Source organism: Pelmatolapia mariae, linkage group LG12 (assembly GCF_036321145.2).
Source record: "Pelmatolapia mariae isolate MD_Pm_ZW linkage group LG12, Pm_UMD_F_2, whole genome shotgun sequence".
Classification (NCBI taxonomy): domain Eukaryota; kingdom Metazoa; phylum Chordata; class Actinopteri; order Cichliformes; family Cichlidae; genus Pelmatolapia; species Pelmatolapia mariae.
Window position 1 is genome coordinate 37,602,529 of NC_086237.1, and position 19,569 is coordinate 37,622,097.

The 19,569-nt window shown below is 40.7% G+C and overlaps 1 protein-coding gene across 1 annotated transcript in view; it reads right to left on the reverse strand.

Annotated features, from left to right (window-relative positions):
- znf608 (zinc finger protein 608) overlaps positions 1–19,569 on the reverse strand; it is a 67,299-nt gene that overhangs the window by 15,556 nt on the left and 32,174 nt on the right. The window contains exons 2-3 of the mRNA XM_063489338.1: positions 18,782–19,052; positions 3,316–3,403 (exon numbers count right to left, since the gene is read on the reverse strand). Of these exons, the coding sequence (XP_063345408.1) occupies positions 3,316–3,403; positions 18,782–19,052 (359 nt within the window). The remainder of the gene's footprint in view (positions 1–3,315; positions 3,404–18,781; positions 19,053–19,569) is intronic.

Sequence of the window (19,569 nt, forward strand, 5' to 3'; positions counted from 1 at the left end):
CTTACTTTTTCTCTCTCATACTGTGCTTACTAACGAGGATGAGGTGGATTGTTGGTGTTTTCCATCTAATACTGTAGGGTCTTTACCCTACAACACTGACTTGAGGTGACTGTTGTTGTGAACTAGTGCTACATAAACAAAACTGAATGAACCGAATGCTATTCAGGACAGCCCTAGTGTTGTTGTATTTGTAGAATATGTATTCCATTATTTATTGTTGAGGTCATGACATCTTCCTTAAATCCTGAGCTGAAAACAAGATTCTCTTTTTCATGTCCATGCTTTTGTTCCTGAAAGGTTTTCATTTTTTATACCAAGAACAGCTTGTTCATATCGTTACCCAAACTGAACTCCAGAATCAGACAGAGACCCTATGAGATAACATATTACCATTCAAGGCTCATCTGAACCAATTTACCCAGTCGTCAGGCATAAAAATTGACTTTTTTCTGTACAAAGCCTGCTCCTCTTTTGATAACATAAAAAAAAATCCTGTACAATCCACAGTTATCTCTGTATTTGATATGGAGACATTTTGCATTCACTTGCCGTCCCTTCTACTTTGAAGTCTTTTGATGCTGTTTACCTCGGTGCCTAGCATCTTAACACTGGAGATGCTTTTCCACACTCGGATATTGTTATTCATATCAAAAACCTGTCTGCTGTGATGAGAAAAATGCCTCACTTTATGTTTATCCGCAGTGTAAAGCTTGGCTTTAGACGCCGGACTCTGAACCTTGCATTGGGGCTGGCCTTCTAATGCATTAATTATGACACGTTATCACAGGACTGATTTGTGTTAAATACCCAATGAATAAATTCTGACCTTGGAAAAAGAGTTTTGGGTATTAATCACCTTATTAATGGAACGGACTGCAGAGCACGTTGAGACTAGACTTTCTCGTCTCCCTCTGTGATTTTAAAACGATGATATCTCACATTTCCTGTGATGTTTGTAATTGCTTTTTTCTCCATCAGTGTGTCCCTGAATGTCACAGAAGCAGCTGGAACATGCAACTGAAATTTTATGTATTTTTCTTTGACATTTCAAGGATATCTCTTCTATTTAAAACGTGTTTTTTAATCAACTGAGTGATGATGCTTTCCGACCACTCAACTTTTTAATAATCTGAAACTTATTTTTGATATTTCATCCAATTTTAGTCAAATCTTTCAGCTGCGTTTTCACTCAAAAATGGATGAATCAATCATAGAAGAGGAAGGGTTTTATTCCACTGAATTATATAACAAAACCCGCATTTGGTCACCATTGACAGACGTCCACACTGATGAGAACCCGAATGAAAAAAGCAATTTGGTGCCCGTTTTCTGAGATTAAGCAGTAATTGCCATGACAACAATCATTTACATACAGGGCCGATAATTGAGAGGTTTCATCGGAGCGAGGAGGGACTGTCACATTTTCCACTCAGCAATTACAAAAACCACTCATCGTTTATGAAACAGTTGAGATGTAGAGTGGAGAGCGTTTTTGTTAAAGCTCATCACAACAGCTGACAGCCCCAAAGCCAATTGAGCCTTTTTATCATTTTAGCAACATTAAAGCACTTTGAAGAAATAGGTGCTCTTTCCAGTTAATCAAATAAACAATCAGCAGCAAAAAAAAGCCAATAAGAATAACAATAAAATGATAAAACAAAACGCTCAATCAAACAGGGAAATAAACCAGGCAGCAGTATGCCCTTAAGTGTGTTTACAGTGGGAATATGAATTGCTTGGGGCCTGATTTCAACAGTAAATGTCTGAGAGCTTATAAGAGAAACACACTGCAAAGCTCACAACCCAGCTTAGCAAACCAAAATGATGTTTTGAAAACCGAAATTCATACTAAATGACTGCTATAACCTTCAGTGCAGAGAAAAAAACAGCTGCAAAAACCTCCTGGTGACTGTATTAAGCACCACATTAGCAGGCAAGGCTCTCTATTTAATCTTTAATAATACCTTTCTTTTTGGTCTAACCTGAAAGACAGCTCAAAATGAGCTTCCACCTAAAGACCTGATTTCTAGTTTTGAAATGTTAATGAAAATTATTTCACCACAGATGCCATCCTTGAGTAAGGAACCATCTTTTAGAAACTTAAAGTAAAGAAGGTCCAACACATTTTTCATTGATTAGTTTTTTCTTTGTCTGTCTGTCTTTTTTTTGGCCTAGACTACTAAAACTTTTCTCTGGAAAAATCAATTCACTGTCATTGCAAACAACCCACACAATGCACTGTGGAGTGGGACCAGTACCAAACTGAAGTATAAAATTTAATGTGATATAAGACCTGGAAAGGAGAATGGCCTGACATGATTTATAGCGGTCAGTAGCTCCAACCAAACCTCCCAGTTGATTTGTCTGAGCTCCACTAGTCTTGTGTGTTTCAGTGTGAGTAACGTTTGTCTTACATATTAGAGGAAGACTCAGCACCAGAGCATATGAACTTTGACAGGGGGACATCAACTCACTTTGCTCTTTCATTTAAACACTCCCACACACAGCAAATAGATACACATGACTGCTATCATTACTGTTGTTATGGATAAATAAGCTACTTGAAAGCACATCACAAACAAACGCACACAGTATGCTCATACAGAAATGTATCCACAGACACAAAGTGCAAAATATCTCTCTTAGACTGCAAAGTGTAGAAAGCAGGAGATACATTTTCTCACAGACACAGTTAGTGTTTCTGAGTGCAGAATATTCTCAACATGTTTCCATTTGTTTTGCAATTGTTAAGTGATATGATGCTTCAGAGCTAGCCTCACAAGCTGATGAATGATCTCTTCTTAGCTGTGAAGCAATAAGAGGGGTGCATCTCAAAATCTCTTGCCTAGGACCATCTGCTCCAAAGTCAGTGTCCACCTCAGTCATGCTGGTTAGCACTGTCGCTGCAAAAACACTAATCTACTGTTAACTGAATAACTTGAGCTGCAGCAACTGCTTTTCTACTGTAATTGAGCGCTCAATGCACTTTATGCAACAAGCCTAATTCACCCAAGCACTTTTTTTCCCACACTTAAGTGCGTTCTATCTAACATTCACACACATTCACACTCCAGAGAGCAACTTGGTGTTCAGTATCTTGCCCAGAAGCGCTTTGGCGTGCAGAGTGGAGCAGCCAGGCATTAAACCACCAACCTTCCAGCCTGCTCTACCTCCTGAGCAACAGTCACCCCATAACGTAGATCAGTAGAATTTTGCTGAAGGAGCACAGTGACCTTTTCGGCTGGGCCTGGACCCCAAAAGCCTGTCTACAGTGCTGGATAGAGGCAAGGAAAGAAAGTAAATAGTAAATGTTACCTTGGAGGAGCCCAGTCGTGTTTGGTGCAGTCTAACAGAGTTCCCACGTAGGTTCTCTTCCTCCACGTCACATTCACCACCAGCACACCTGTCAGCCACAGAGGAAAGGGACGGCAGTCAGCATTGGATTCACTGACAAGCCTTTATATCAGAGTTTGGCATAGAGTTCAGAACACAAACCCCCCCACTCAGCATCCTAGATAAAAATAATTTTTTGGCCGAAAAGTGTCTCACATCTGCAGTTTTCTTTGGACCACATTTGGCTTTGATTGACTGCACTGGCTCAGGGAGAGACTTGTTGCCTCGACTCAGCCACAGTTACACTTTACACGTGCCAGATGTTCGGTCTGTTGTGACACACCACGAATGTCACAACCCATGTTACTACGTTATGCTCGCCTCATTACTTTTGGCCCACACAATATTTGCAAGTGCTGTAACTAAGTTGTACGTGCCAAAACGAGTCTAGATCAAGCCCAGATGTGACTGTAACGAAGGCTTTAATTTACAAGGGTGTTCAGCTACAACGCTGTTCTGAAATATACACACTCACATGCACACATTTAGAGGAAATAAGATCTTAAAAGTGATTTTTATACAGAAATTTGACAAATCAAACAGTGACACAGGTGTGTTAAAAGATCTGCTGAAGTGATTTTGCAGCATATCAACTGTGTCTGAAAGAAGCATTCACCTTTTTTTCACCCTTTTCCAGGCCCTCTGTGGAGCCACGGAAATTCTCATTTTTCTGTTCTGGCTTTTATCTAAAGACGAACGTGTAATGAATGATGAAACAATAAAATGGAGCAGACCGCATTTTAGAGAAGAGAAAAATTGCTGCGATGAGCAGACATCTGAGAACAGCAGCAGTTAATAGTGTGGAAATAAAAAGCCGTGGCAACCTGAAGGACGGAGTTCATGCTTTTAAGAATTGTTTTCAAAGTGCTTCACGTTGTTTTGCTACAGCCTGTGAAATCACTCGGTCTGATATTACTCAGGAACATCCTCGGAGGAAAAATACAGCCTTACATTCTTGTCAGGTTTTTGTATGGAAGAAATATTTAGTCTTCAAGGTTTAAACTCTAATCTGAAGATGCTTTAGCCATCTGAAATAAATGCCTCTCTCTTCTCTCTCGCTCCCAGACTGACATTTGAAAACCATTAACCTCCGTTTTGTGATGCGCCAGCGGCAACGCCAGGCAAATCAAATTTTGGACGCATTACAGCTTTAAAACGAGGCTTGACTGCAACACACGACTCCCCGCTCTTCAATTATGTCTGATAGCCGCCACCTTCACAGAACACTCTCACAGATAAATGAGAGGCAGGAAACGCAGCCAAGAAGGTGGATGTGATCAGGCAGAGGCCCTAAAATCTCCAGTTAAAATCTCCACTTAATGAACTGGATGGTTTTCATTAGTCAAGAACTTAACCCTCATAATTTCCACTTTAAATACTCCAACAAGGCTTTGATCAAATGTATTTTCTACTTTGTTCAGCCAGGTCCTGTCTTATTTTCATGCCAAACTGGAAAAGGAATGTTTAGGAATGCAGGAACGTTTAAAAACACAAGAAGGTCTGACGTGTAAAATGAAACAGATTAGTGTTATCGACCACATTAACTCGTTGGTAATAAAAGTCAGATTTCCTCAGGTTGTATCCTCCAATTTAAGCAGCTTTCAAATGACAAATTCAGTGGTTTTATCAGAGGTTGTTCGACTGAGGGCAGCCATACACCAGGCATTTTTAGTGTTGCAGACAAACATCCAATGTTGCAATAAAAAGCTGACTGTTTTGCTAAAGCTGTAGTGTGCCTCCATCATCTCAATCATGCAGTATAAGGCAGTCATAAAAACCGGTCTTCTCATCTTGACATTCAGATGACTATGAACACGTTTATCTTCTTTCTATCTTCTTGTGTTCACATTGTGCAGTTGGATTCAAAGCAATAAAAGTGGGCACACCAACGGAAGATCAATACATCAAGTTTTGATCGCTTAGCTGAGCACTCAGACTCCAATCAGCAGAAGTCCTGTGAGAGAAAGCTCTGTAGACATGGTCTCAGAGTATGAGTCTCTAAATGACTTCTTAGGAGAGCAAACGCTCAGATTTGGCTCAGATGCAGCTGATTTAACAGTGAGCAATGGAAAAAAGACATCAGAGCACGACCAATACAGGGGTTTTAAGACTGATTCTTTTTTTTTGTTTGTTTCTTTCAGACCCATGAAACAGATTTCCCTAAAACGTTAATGCATTGGTGTCCAAACCCAGGCCTCGAAGGCCGGTGTCCTGCAGGTTTTACATGTGTCCTTGATTCATCACAGCTGATTTGAATGGCTAAATTACCTCAGGTGTGTAGACCCAGGGTGAGATCTAAAACCTGCAGGACATTACAGAGTGCCTTCTGGTGGACAAACTATGCAATGTTAACACATCTAACATAGCTGAACGGTGTTTCTCTTCTCCTTTTTTTACTTTTTATTTTTATTTACACATAAAAGTGAGGAACCTTCTAATGGCTAGCAGAGCCTTATGGAAACGATCAAACATCCCTGCTACCACTGTGTCGCTGAAAGTCTCCAATGGTTCTTCCTTTTCTTGTTTTGCCGAGCAATAGAGCGTCCTCCCTTTCTGCAACTGCTCTACTGAAGGTAGGCCAGGTTGACAGACATAGCTGTGACATAACTCTGGACTCTCTGTGAAGTAATGGGACTGACCTGGGTCTGTGAGCACCAACTCCCGGGGGTGAGATGGACTGGAGAATGCTGTATGCGAGCGACTGAGTATGGACATCAGTCAGCAAAATACAAACATCCACGTGCCTGCCCAAATTGGCTACATTGCTGTACAGGCAATGTGTAATGTATGCAGGAAATATGAGCAGACAAAAGGTCAACTACCAGAAAAACTGTGCAAAGCTCGCTCCCACTTCTCAGGTTCAATTTGGCATGGAGGTGGACTTTGTGTCCAAGCTGGGCAGCTGAGCTGAGCACTGGAGTGATGCGTAAGATGCATGTTACATGCAGATTTCACAGACACTCAAAAAAGTCCTTTGGGGAGTCAACGTAGCTCTCTGTGACAGCTGGGATAGACTCCAGGCCCCTCACAACCATGAGCTGGATGATGGATGGATGAATTATTCATTTATCAGCTGTTACAAATGACGATACCGACGTTCCTCCACAGTCACTTGGACTCAAGCCCACTGAAATAAGGTGTATAAGAGATGGTTTAGCAATAAGAGGTAAAAGATGAAAAAACAGTGGTCAGCAGGGGCCAATTCCTCTGGTTAAAAAACCAGAAAAACAAAAACTGAATTTATAGACGAAAATAATCCTACTGCTTCTGATATGTAAACACTATCCAGATGATTTTTTTATGTCAGTGACGAGTTTCAAGTCTTATTGAACACTGAAAGGTTTGTATTCATGTAACGCAGTCTGTTATCCGTGCAGCATAATGACACTGAAACTAGTTTTCGACTGCCAGCTGAGATTCTTTCTCTGCAGTCTTGAGCCTGAAATGGAGGTAATGCAAGTACAGATGCTCCCCGAGGACTGGAAACAAACCACTGCAAGTGTGTGAGAAACTGCTTGGTGAGTGCATTCCTCGGTATGCCTCTGTATCTTCTGAGACTATAAAGGTTTGGATATAGCTGTAAATAAAATCCTCTCTTGATTCTGTTCAGTCACTAAAAGTTCATTTAGAGGCCAGGTGTGGGTTTTTGGAAGCTGTGTAAGGCCCAGGGGTGCAGCTGCATAAAGCTCTCACCAGTAAAGCAGCTTTTTAAATCATCAGAGTTATAAAGCTACATATACACATGGCTCTGCTGCATAAAAGTCAATATTTGTAGAACTGCAGGACAACATGTATAAGCCTCATTTAAATTCTCATCACAAATGTACACAAACAGCCCAAAACCAACATGGTTTGAGGGCACATCACCGCTCATTAGTCGTGTTAGTGAGAAAAAGGGCCAAGAAGACATGCAATTTAACCAATTTGCAACACTGACGACTCTCTTCAACAGCAGAACACAGTTATTTTATCATAATTATCAAAATGTAACATCAGAATCATGCTCAATAATACATTTATGAAGCACATCCTGAAATACGTTTAGCAGATGAGACTCAAATTAAAGAAAAAATGACTAAAATGTAAAAAACTGGTCCAGTGTTTGATATGCTCCCACCTGACCAAACTGTCACTGGCTGGACAACTGGCAATTTTACATTCACAATAAAAAACGCACAGCAGGACCGATCCATTACTGGGAGCAGGAGGTATTTTCACATAACTGACTTCTGGCTTAATTATATTTAAATTTACTGAACTTACTGAACAAACTAATTGACGCCATCTCAAAGACGCCAACAAGATGTGTGTAAGCTTCACAGTTTTCAAATCACAGCCGTCAACAAGGAACATTACCTAAAAACACTAGTCTTACTCTTTTGAGTGGCCAACAGGGGGCGTTTCCTGTGGATGCAGACATTAGCCTGGTGGCATAAAGTCTATAGGAAAGTGACCCCTTGGCTTTCCCTGTTTAATGACCACATTAAAAATATTCCCAATAAGTTTATGTCCTCAGTCTCTAGTTTTAGTTAAATAAGTTTTATTTAACACAGCACGGTGTTTATTTATAAATTAGGGACCCCATTATAGTCAAAATGGAGAATAAAGCAGGGTATGCTGTACTACATGACTGACAGGTAGCTGCTGCATTAGCGTGAAGTGTTCCTTGTTTTCTCAGTCAGATCCACCTCTAGTTTGTCACATCTGGCTTCAAAACACCAAAATAGCAGTGCCAAAGGGACTTTGCAAATCTGCAATATCACAGAGGCTATTTTTATCTTCTTTAATACAGTCTGTGGTAAATAACAGCAGCTACAAGCTGGATGTGACGCCCTCTCTAAATGGAAAAATGGCTCAGAGACTTTTGCTATGATTTTACTGAAACAACTGAAAGGCACTTTGAGTTCACGTTTCATTTCTTTTTTAAATGCCGCATAAATAAAATTGACTGAACTTGACTGAGATATTCATCATACAAAAATTAAGCTCATAAATGAACCTTTTGGGATGAAATTTTAAAGATATCTGTGTAAGCTGTAAAACAATACCACAAGACATTATTTTTCTATCAGGTTTTGTCTTATTTTACCTGCAGGGTGCATCCTCACTGCTCATCATTCTTTTATAAATACCGGTTTATGCGTTATATAAATGGCATCTGCGTGATTTTTGTGTGTATGCATCATTTATACATCTGGCCCCTGGTGTGCAGCTGAGGAGTACTGATTAAAGCGAGCCGTGCGCAAAGACAAGAGTGTGGCGTTCAAGCCAAATTTCAAAATAAAAAGTCAGAGGGTCTCTGACAGCTGGTCTGACTAATAAGACAGCTGAGATGATGAGGTCAATACAGGGAGGTTGACGCATACTGTGTACAAAGAAAGGGTTTTGTTTGAGCTAAAAACATAAACAGACATTTTAAACTGGCTTTCCTGTAAATCGGTATATGTCTGCAGGCAGCGGTCCTCGGAGTCAAGAAACAGCCGTGATGAGCTGGTTTGGTGATTTGTAACTTTAAATAGCAGAAGCAAGAATCTCAAATACTCATCACGATACAGTGATGATGCGACTGTATCACGATATAGTGGCTCAGTACATTATAAGACAGTCAGTCAGCTACATACAGTGATACAATGAGTCAGATTGGAAGAGGAATCTGTTTGAAATGCCAAATTCCACAAATCTCCAGAGACTGATTGGATGGATTCAGCTCTGAAGTACTCAGCGCAAATGAAGGCATGAAGTCATTAGCATGAAGTCAATGAACAGAAGCAACCACGATGCACCCGATGGGCCAACGTTAGCACTGATGACTTATAGATCCTTGGTGTGGATCTTGCAATCCTCATCAGCATCACCTACAGTAGAAACACATGTCTCACATCAAGTCTACACATACACTGCAAGAGACCTGATGATGATGATGATGATGAGCGCTTGAACAATGTAGGAGTAAGCAATACGATACTGCTGCATCAACATTTTGTACCGGTCCTGATAACCAATAAAAGAAATATTGCAAATACTTTCATGATCTCAAAGGAAAACAAGATTATCATCTTTTTTAAAACCATATCTAAAAAAGCTAATGTCACTTCTAGTTTAATCTTTCATAAATTTCTTGATATCTTATTGCAGGCCCACATGGATGTGAAAAATCTACTTCTTCAGTGCTGCCTTGATTGCAATAAAGAAATGAGCAGCAATAAAGTAATAGAACAAGTCAAGCAGACAGTAAAACAAACTGACCGTTAAATAATAGTTGCACAAGGACAAGGATAAAAGGGTACAAGATGTAGGATAAAGTAGATGAAATATGTAGAAACAAAGTCCAAAGTGCAGCAGTGGAGGTTTTCCTCTTCACTCTCGTGCCCCCTGAAGCCTCGCTCGGGCTGAAACGTGACAGCATTTCTATTTTTAGTCAGCACGTCTCTTCTTGGGAAGAAGCCAAAACACTCAATAGGTCGTCAGTTTGTGTCTCGCTGTCATGAACGTGGGCGTTTCTGCTGCTATTAGAGAACCTGTGTGGCATTCGGGATCCCTCAAAGTCTGTTTCTAACACTTATTGAAATAAACGCCCTGACTCAATTTTACTGCTTCACAGAGGCTTCGCACAAACAAGCAACCACTTTTTAAAAGAGAGTGAGCAACGGCTGAGTAGTGCTTGAACTAAACGCCCCTGAATTCAAGCATCTCTATCTGAGGGACTTCAGGGTTTGTTTGTTATGAGTCAGGGAAAAAGAAAATGTTCTCCGCATTGTGCGCCCTCTCTTTATCCTCTGCGCTGCAGAAAATAACAAAATCTTAATGGAGAAATTAAAAATGAATGTCTTTCCCTCATTCACACCTACTCTGCATCGACTCTCTGTTCATTTTCTCCCTCGCAGTCTGAACCTGCATCTGCTTTTGCTGTGAAACGAAATGAAAAAAGATGCTCGAGCTGCACTGCTGCATCCAAATGTGACATCCACACTGCACTGAGTGCAGTTTAAGTGTCTGTCGAGGCTGTCAGAATCACCCAGCTCTGCCTCGCCTGTGTTTGTGTCGCTGCTGCTTCATATTTTTCTGCTGATTTGCTCTAAGCTCTCGGCAAGCATCCCCTGACTTCTCCTCTGCAGCTGTGTGAGCACTGTCAACAGCAATCCTTAAACCTGAGCCAGTCACAGTCACTGAAGTTGACTCCACAGAATCACATGTATTTAGTAATAAAATGGGCACTTTCTCATTTAAGTGCTGGTAAATTAACGTGATTAATTACTGCTTCATGAGATTTTGGGGGTAATTTTTGAGAGAATGAGGAATTATGTATCAATTCAGATTTGTCAGGAGGTTATTAGAATGGATGGCAGACAAGAAGGTTCAGTGTCCTATATGTGTAATTGCTTTGTCAGCAAAAGCAGCTTAGATAAGGTTAGAGAATAACAGTGCTAATAAACTTGTATTAAATCAGTGCCCCTGTGATGGACACTGGGTCTCCTCCAGTGCTTCCAAACAATGATCCATAACCTGATTTTTATTTTTGGTATCTGAAGAACATTGCAGGAGAGCAAACCTGTCAAGCAAAGATTGCGATGCCACAGTTCAGATCATTTCCTCTGAATGTCCCCCTATAGACACCTCAGGATGTTACAGTAAAACTTTGCTTTGACAGCCTCATCCTGAGGGGCGAATTAACTGTGTAGGATCCCTTGAATACTGAAAAAATGATGAGTATTATCCTGGTCTCACTTATCACCTGACACACTGCCTCCAGGCTTGGAAACTGTGGATTCTCCCACTACAAACTGCTCAGCTGTAGCTGAAGACTAAGCTCATCACTTGACGATCTTCCACATGAAATTCGGATCAGTTTGAAACGGAAGTTGATGTTCCTCGTCTGTACAAGTTTGAGGCCTGTGGTGAAATCACAGAGTGCTATTTGCAAGTGGTCGTTTTCAGTTCAGCTGCTATTTTTGGATAGCTTAACTGAAAACGATCTAGGGTGTATGAAAACATGACCTTAAACTGGAATTAAATCAATTATGGTTTTTGGTTTCATATTAGGGGGTTTTCTTATAGCCCTTTTCCACTAGTAACTACTCAGGTCGGCTCAACATGGCTGGACTCAATTTTTAGGGTTTTCAATTAGGTGGCTGTACCTGGTATCAGATACTTTCTAATACCAACTCTGCCGGGGTTCCAAGCGATCTGATCCAAAATGTGATGTCAACAGGTTAGTCAGTGGTGCCACTTGATGAGTCATGAGAGTGCCTCCTTCAGGAAAAACCGCCATTTTTCGAACCTGGCAACAAGGGAAATGACTACACAAAAACAAAACCGTAGTCCTCGAGTCTGACAAAAAGCCATACACTGAGCAGCAGGTATATCGTCCCATTGTTGTGGTGTTCAGTTCACATCTGAATGATCACAGGACTTTCATGATCGTGTTGCTACAATGACTCCACGAACATTAGGGGGTACTCGATCATAATGGAAAACGACTAAAACCAAGTTGAGTCGAGCCAAGTAGGTACTAGTGGAAAAGGGCTATAAGACTTGGGATGAGGAGCTTGGCTATCTGAAGGGATAATGCCTCATGGCCACCGCCCTTTGGAAGTTTTCCGGGCATAACTTATGGGATGAGTCCCTGGGGCAGAACCAGAACTTACTGGAGAGATTTCACATCTCATTTGGCATGGGAATGACTTGGGATCTGCCAGGAGGAACTGGAAAGTGTTTCTGGGGATAAAGATGTTTGGAACACCCTACTTAACTTGCTGCGACTGTGACCAGACTGGATAAATGGATGGATGGATGGATGGATGGATGGATGGATGGATGGATGGATGGATGGGATATCCACCCTTAATGACATCCAACACAAGAAAGAGTAGATTAAAAAATCGGGATTTCAGAGCAGTGTGATGCTTTTGGCTCACAGGAATTAGCTGAACATGCACTGATATCAAATGATAAGGTTATCATTTGAAACTTTAACCACGCTCAATATGAGCATCCCAGATCAGAACAGTGTTTGTGTTAAAATAAATTTTAATAGTTAGATTTTATGGCCAATAAGATGAAGGCGCTACTTAGTTGTTATTACATGTGATTATTTTGTGTGTTCATTGAAATGCAAATCACTTGCTGAGCATAATTATTTACAGTACTTGTAATTGACTTAATGTCTAGAATCCAGACAGACAGACTGAGAGATCCGAAGTCATGGAGTTTGTGCAGCTTAGTTAAGAATCGAGCCAATCACTGTTTGATTAGCGCTCATCAGAGTCTGGTCCCCCACAGGGAAGAAGACGGGGAGGAGGGTTGAAGCTGAAATGGTGGTCTCTTCTTCTCCTCCTTTCTGTCTCTCCAATTAGTATTCAGCTTAATTAACATGCAACCTGCATCTCTCCCTCCCGTATCCCTCCGCCATCACAAGGAGGGGGCTCCAGTTATCACTCCACCTCCCGAACAATAGTCCCTGAGCGGCAGGAAGAAAAACACTATCTCTCTTTGTCTTTCTGTGTCTCTCTCTTTGACTCTGACATTGTCCATCGCTTTCAGTCTGCATCACTGATGAAATGCTTCTTCTTCGTGCCTCTGTCTTTCTCCTCCTGCCTCCGTCTTTACATTCCTCTCCATCTCCTCTTATCCCTGCGGTAGTTTAAAAATACAGACTAAACCTCTGCTACAGCTCTTTCCATTTCCCCACTTCTCGCTCCATCCTCCATCCATCCATCTGTCAGCCTGTTGGGACAGACTGAGCACCGAATCTATTTTCTTGCTCTTTTTCTTTCCTCTTGCAGCCACCCTCCATCCTTTTCCCTGTCTGTGTATTATTTATTATCTGGTGATATACTGCAGTTTATGTCTCTATATCATTATTTATTTGCTCATTACAGTGTGTGACTCACTTTATCCTAATATAATAACGTAACGCATCATCTCCCTGATGCTGTTTCTATTTGTTTACTTGCACAAACCTGGAAACACAATGCTTTGATGTTTTCATTTAGTGCCTCCACTGAGGGGTGGGGGTGGGGGAAGGTGGCGGGCTGGAGGATGTTGTCACTCCTGTTTGTTTCTTTGTTTTCTACTCAGCAGGGTATCTCAGGGAAGAATCGGTGCGATATTGGTGGGAAGTCAGAAGCTTTTGGTGGTGAACTCGGTAACAGTATTTTTGCCTTATTAAACCATGAATTTTACGAGCACAAAGCAAATTTAAAATTTAGACTCTTTTAAAAAATTAAATTGGAAAAGGCTTGCCCTGAGACACTGACATCAATGAGAGAATCCACACAAACTCCACAAAGAATGACACCAGCCAGATGGTGAATTTGAACCCACGACCTTCTTGTTGTGAGGCAACGGTGCTAACCACCGCACTACTGTGCTGAAGCTAGAGAGCTAATTACAAATGAGAAAAATTAGAATTGGAGACACTTGAGGCTGACTCCCAACTTGTTCTGGAGAGACTGCACTGGGCTGGTGAGTTGTTGAGAGGGTTAAAATTGATCAGATTTCCTTTAAACAGTCAAGATAAACAAATAATTAAACACAGCAAATATTCACTTTTGGAGAGAGGAAATATTTGGAATTTAGAATTTAAAAATATTTTGAGATATTACCAGCTGACCAGAGGGAAAAAAACTATTCAGGATAAGTCTGCAGAGTTAATCTCTAAATTCATGTAATATCACAGCATTTAATACCAAGTTAGTACCTTTATAGTCAAAAGAAGATCAGACAGGCTGGGGTGAAAGTGGGTTGCAAAGCAGCTTGCAAATGCACAGTTTACATAGCAGTCCCTGCTTGAACTATAGAAGTGCATCAGCTGAACCATGATGGGTGTGGACTCATACTGAGATCAGCTGATCTGATCGTAACTGAACTTCGTGGCCAGAATCAGTACTACACTGAATATTGTGGAGTCTGTATCACAGTGTTTTCATCTGTAGTGTTGCGTGTTTGAATTAGCTTCTTGATTTTTGTATATCCTTTAATACTTAAAACTCATTTCCTGCTCACAAAGAAGCTGACTGTTGCTTTCTCCTTCAGTAAGGTGACATATATGTAAATAAGGTAAAGCTTACAATACTTACTGATTAAGGCCTACATGTTTGGGGAAAAAAATGTAATTAAAAAAAGAAAACCTTAGATATTTATTTCAATACTCTAACACACCCCATAGCTACATGTTGTCACTCATTAGTTAGCTTTGAAACCTGAAGTTGAGGGTTTTAGTTTGGACACAATTATGTCCTGATTCTCCTTTCTTTATTCTCATGAGGACAATAATTTACAAAATGAACATCATGTTGGTTTCAATAAGACTTAACAACAGAGACATGAACTCGTCAGAAAAGTGTTTGTTCAAACCAGATTTGGTTTTCTACAGATGTCTACAACATAATTGCTCCCTATTGGCAATTATAAACAATCAGATTTACGGCACTTCCACATTGGCTTAAATTTTAACATTCAGTTTTTATATACAGCCTGTGTCACACCCCCACCCCCATCTCAGCCTTGGAGGAGGATTGCACGCTGGTTTCTCATTTTTCTAAAACATTCAAGCTTTATTTTAATTTTTTACCTGCAGTTTGTTCCTTCTTTTTAATTATTTGAGGTCGTCAAGATCCACGAGGATAGATCTAAGTGTATTCAAAAGTTTTATCCACAATTTGTTTTCTCTGACTTTGCCTCTTTGGGCCCTGTTATACAAACAGTCTGAAGTGGGAGATGCATTATTCACTTTCTTTCTCGTCTCCATCTCTATCCTGTTTAGCAGCAGTCTTGGCCAGGGTTATATTGCCCTGCACTGTGTTTGTATTTTCTTCTTTATTTTTTCCTGGACAGAGCGAAAAGCACCAGTTAATTAATACTGGGGCACTTCTACGCCAAACTCAACACTCAGCTTCAGAGGACCAGCGGCTGGCAGAGCGAGATGGGCAGTGAGAGATTGGATTTATTCATTAAAAGCCTGCAGTAAGGTATTACACCTCCGCTGAGAGGCTGCAGTGCTGAATGCTGTCCTCGTTAACGGCCTATCAAAGTGCGGCGGCGTAGAAATCGGCGGGTGAATCATCGGGCCGTCTGATCTACAGCCCAGCACTCCCATGGTATCATTTTGTAGTGTTGGATGTGTTTCTAGTTCTGCGTTATTTGGACTCATGAGCGCGCGGTGCAACGCCAAAACTGCTCTCATGAGGACGTCCAGCCTTGTTTGAAAAGAATCGTGGTTATTTTTGTTTGTGGGACTGAAAGGTCTGGAATAATAAAAATTAGTACTATCATCTACTTTTTCTTGTAACATATGTTTTTCAAACCCACACAGATTGTAGCAATGCCCGCTTTAATTGGGCCAAGTGTATCTTTTCAGGGCACAAACAGCTGAAATATTCAACTTTTTTTTATATGCATATTTTCACTCCAAAGAGGAAAAAATTGGCAGATGATGTTCTGGCTGTGGGTTGCAACGATGGTTGAAAGTAAAAAGGAGAAGCTAAAATAAAATCTGATCTCCAGTGACAGGACCAAATTGAGGAAGTGCACATCGTTAAGGCTAGAGAAAGATGGCTGCAGTTGATCGATACTGATATTTGGTGATTTACAGCCCCGGTTCTGAAAATGTTGAGACCCTGAATAAAATGTAAATAATAATAATGCAATGAAAGTCCTCATTACACTATATTTACCTTTATACAACATCCCAACTTGTTGGAATTTGGGTTGTAACGGCAACTCATATTGGTAGCACTGAAGTTCTCCTGGTGCAAATTTACAGACGTTTTTCTGTCTGTTTCTTATGTCTTTTGTCAGAAAACATATTTATAATTTTAAATGAATATCTTTACTGCTGGAAAATGAAGGAATGTTTCTTCTGGGTTGGCGATGAAAGGCTTGAGCCTTGTGAATAAGATCTTAGTCACTAAAATAGAATCTAAAATGAATGCAGTGTATTGCGGTGAAGCCCTGAGCCTATAAACCAGGTAATCTAAAATATATTATCCAGTAAAATGTGAAAGTACAAGACAGAAGAAAATAAAAGGCCAAAAAATGTAAATTTACTACCGTTGGTCTCAGGGCGCAGACTGTACAGCTCACTGAAGAATATTTGTGATTTATTAGGCCAGTGTACAAATATATGGTTGGTATTTTGTGTTGTTGTGTAATAACATAGTACTAGTAGGCTTGGCGGTGGTTTTGATTTTGTTTTAAGCTTCACCCCAAAAAACAGAAAGGTGCTTAGCAAAGTAAATTGAATTTTCAATTTTTCATGTGACAAAAGGGAGAGAACCTCCAAATCTTTACAAGATATTAGAGAAATCAGGGACTGTAAAAGTTTTTTAATGTAGATCAATCATCCAAAATTCAACTGTGACTTGGGGCTGTCAGTTCTGTCTGTGCTTCAGTGGAAGGCAATCCTGCTACTACTCCTATCTGCTCGGCTCATCACCCATAGTACAGAAGCCAAGCTGTGCAGATGTGCATACAACATCAAGAAGCTGTCGGTGGACGGCTGGTTCAAAAAACAAACAAACACACCAAAGAAAACCTCACTGAACTTTGCTTTCCTCTCAAAATTTCTAAGTCTTTTTTACTGAAAAACATTTTTTTAGGGCCAGAACCTCTTTGCTGAGTGTCAGAATTGTTTTACTTGAAGGACATTTCATGATATATCACGTTCTCTAGACCCGATCCCTTTCTTTGGCACATTCTCATCACTCTGCTGCATTATCTCCAAGGCTTTACCAGATGCATTGACACAGACCAACAAATTGCCTCGCTGTTTAATGCTTAAACCTTGGTGGTTTCCCATCTTTGCTCAAATAAGAACACGGTGCATTATTTTATGCAACAGCCGAGATACAAAGACGCTGAAAGCACAGGAGAATCATTGTTTGCTTTCTCAGAAGAGGATGCTGAACAAACTAAAAAAGGACTCATCGAGCTGGAGTCATAGAGCGATGAAGTTGTACATCACTTCAGAGACTAAAAAGTGAAGCTGTCTATCAAAGTCTGTAGAAAAATTGTACCTCAGTAAACATTTCCTGCTGAGTTTATAGTCTTACTGACTCATTTTGGATCCTGGTGACTACAAATTAAGTCAGTTTTCTAAATTTTGATCATCCTAATTTTCAGAAAGGATTAGCCAGAGACATGCTTATTGGATGATGACCTGTGACTGATGAGCCAATACATCTTCTCAGATAGTTAAACACACAAACCACTGACCTGAACCCTACAGCGCAGATCCTTCAGTCACATTAAATCAGCGCCTGGTGCCAAAGGCATTAGCTCTTTCACAGTCACATCAGCTTCTCTTCAAATCAGATTTCACCACGTTGCAAAAATCCATTCACCCACCGAGTAAGGTCATCGTTTACCTCGCACTTTTACATTAAGGTCACTTGATAATAACTGGACCAGCTCCATAAAATAATTAACGCTCTTGAAAGTTGCATTATGTTGTGCTGTGTTTTCCTGATAAGAACTCATTATGGAAATACCAAATATCCCAACGAGCCAAAACAATAAATAAAAGTAGAAATTTTTCCTCAGCTCTAAGTAAAGACAGTCTGTTTCCCTAGAGCTGTCAGAAATGTATAAATGGTCCTTAAATGAAGAGTCTCCAGTTACAGTGTGATTGACTATATCTCACTGAAAACGCTGTCTTTAGTTTTAATGAGACGGACTAAAACAACAATTTGCTGGAAGCATAAACCCCTTTTTTGTAAAGAGGCCACCCTGCCTCAGAAGAATGCTTTAAACTGGATACTAAATAAGCAGGATAGCCGCAACAAATGGAAACGATAATAAAAGAAAAGCATCCCTGAAAGAGAGTTTAGACTTTTCCACTTGTCAAAGTAAACTCATGTCTCGCTAAGGATCAGAAAAGCTGCCAGGGCGTTTCAGGCATCTCAAATTCTACTGAAGCATGGCAAAGGTATTTCATTTGCCCGTGCTTGACACTTTAGCCTTTTCACATTCTCACCGTCATTCAGTGCATTCCTGGAAAAGCTCTGACTCACTGTAAACGAGTTTCAGGTTTTCTTCATATTTCTACTTATTTAAACCCATTCACAACAAATGACTTTATTCTACCTCGGACTGTTTCTTGTGTCAAACCAAAACACTGCGAGGACGGTATAAAGGTTGGAACAACACTACTGCTCCGATACACACTGAATGCCAAACACTGTATCCATTATGTTTTTTTTTTTTTATGGCTGTTTTTCTACCTTCAAGGCAGCCACTGCTACAAAAGACCTTGCAAGAAAAAAAACAGGAGAAAGGAGTATTTAATAGCCCCATAAGTCTGCAGATTCTTGGATGTAACCTGGGTTTTAATGCTTGATGTGCTAAAATTGTGTGTTCACCAGTGTGAGGTTTCAGGAAGAATGCTCACCTTCCTCTGTCTCATGCCAAACGATACCCTCCAGGTTGACACTAGTCCCAGGCTGGCAGGGCCCCAAGCAGGCCGAATCACCCTCCAGCGCCCCTGACGCAGCTCCATCCTGGGTGTTGGTGCCGATGGACCTCGTCCTCACCGCCAGCTGCTTAGGGTTTGAGGTGGGCAGGGCCGGGGGGGAAAACGAGGGGGTCGAGGGCAGCGAGCATCCAGGGGCCCCGGGGTGGCCTGGAGCTGGGGGAGCTGGGACTGTGAACATGGGGTCCACCTGCAGAGAAGAGGATTCATTAAAGATCAGATTATGCCACTCAGCTTAGTTTCAATATATTTAATGAAATATATGTCCATGATTGAGCTTCCGCTTCTGCTGAAATTAATGTAAGAGAGCTTGGGAGAGAGAGATGGGCAGAAATATAAGGAAAAGGATTATTAAAGTCATTTTATTATTACTGGAGTGAATCCAACTGACAGATGATTATTTCAGTGTTGGATAATGCTGCATAATGGAGGCAAGAATCGGAAGGACATTTTAGAAGAGGAGACATTTTCTCCAAATGTCACACTATTCATTATTCCACCCTCAGTCTGCAGTTACCAGCTTCCTAATATTGAGTGTCAGCTAATCATCTCTCAACTGTATCCAGACTTTAAAAAAATCATTTTTTCTCACTCGGTCTGGTTCGATTCATCTTCATCTCTCTTTCCTGGCTGGTGGAGTCCTCACCCTTGTGAAATGCAAACATTTCACACTCGTTGAGCAGTTTTTGAGAGCAGAGGCTTGGATG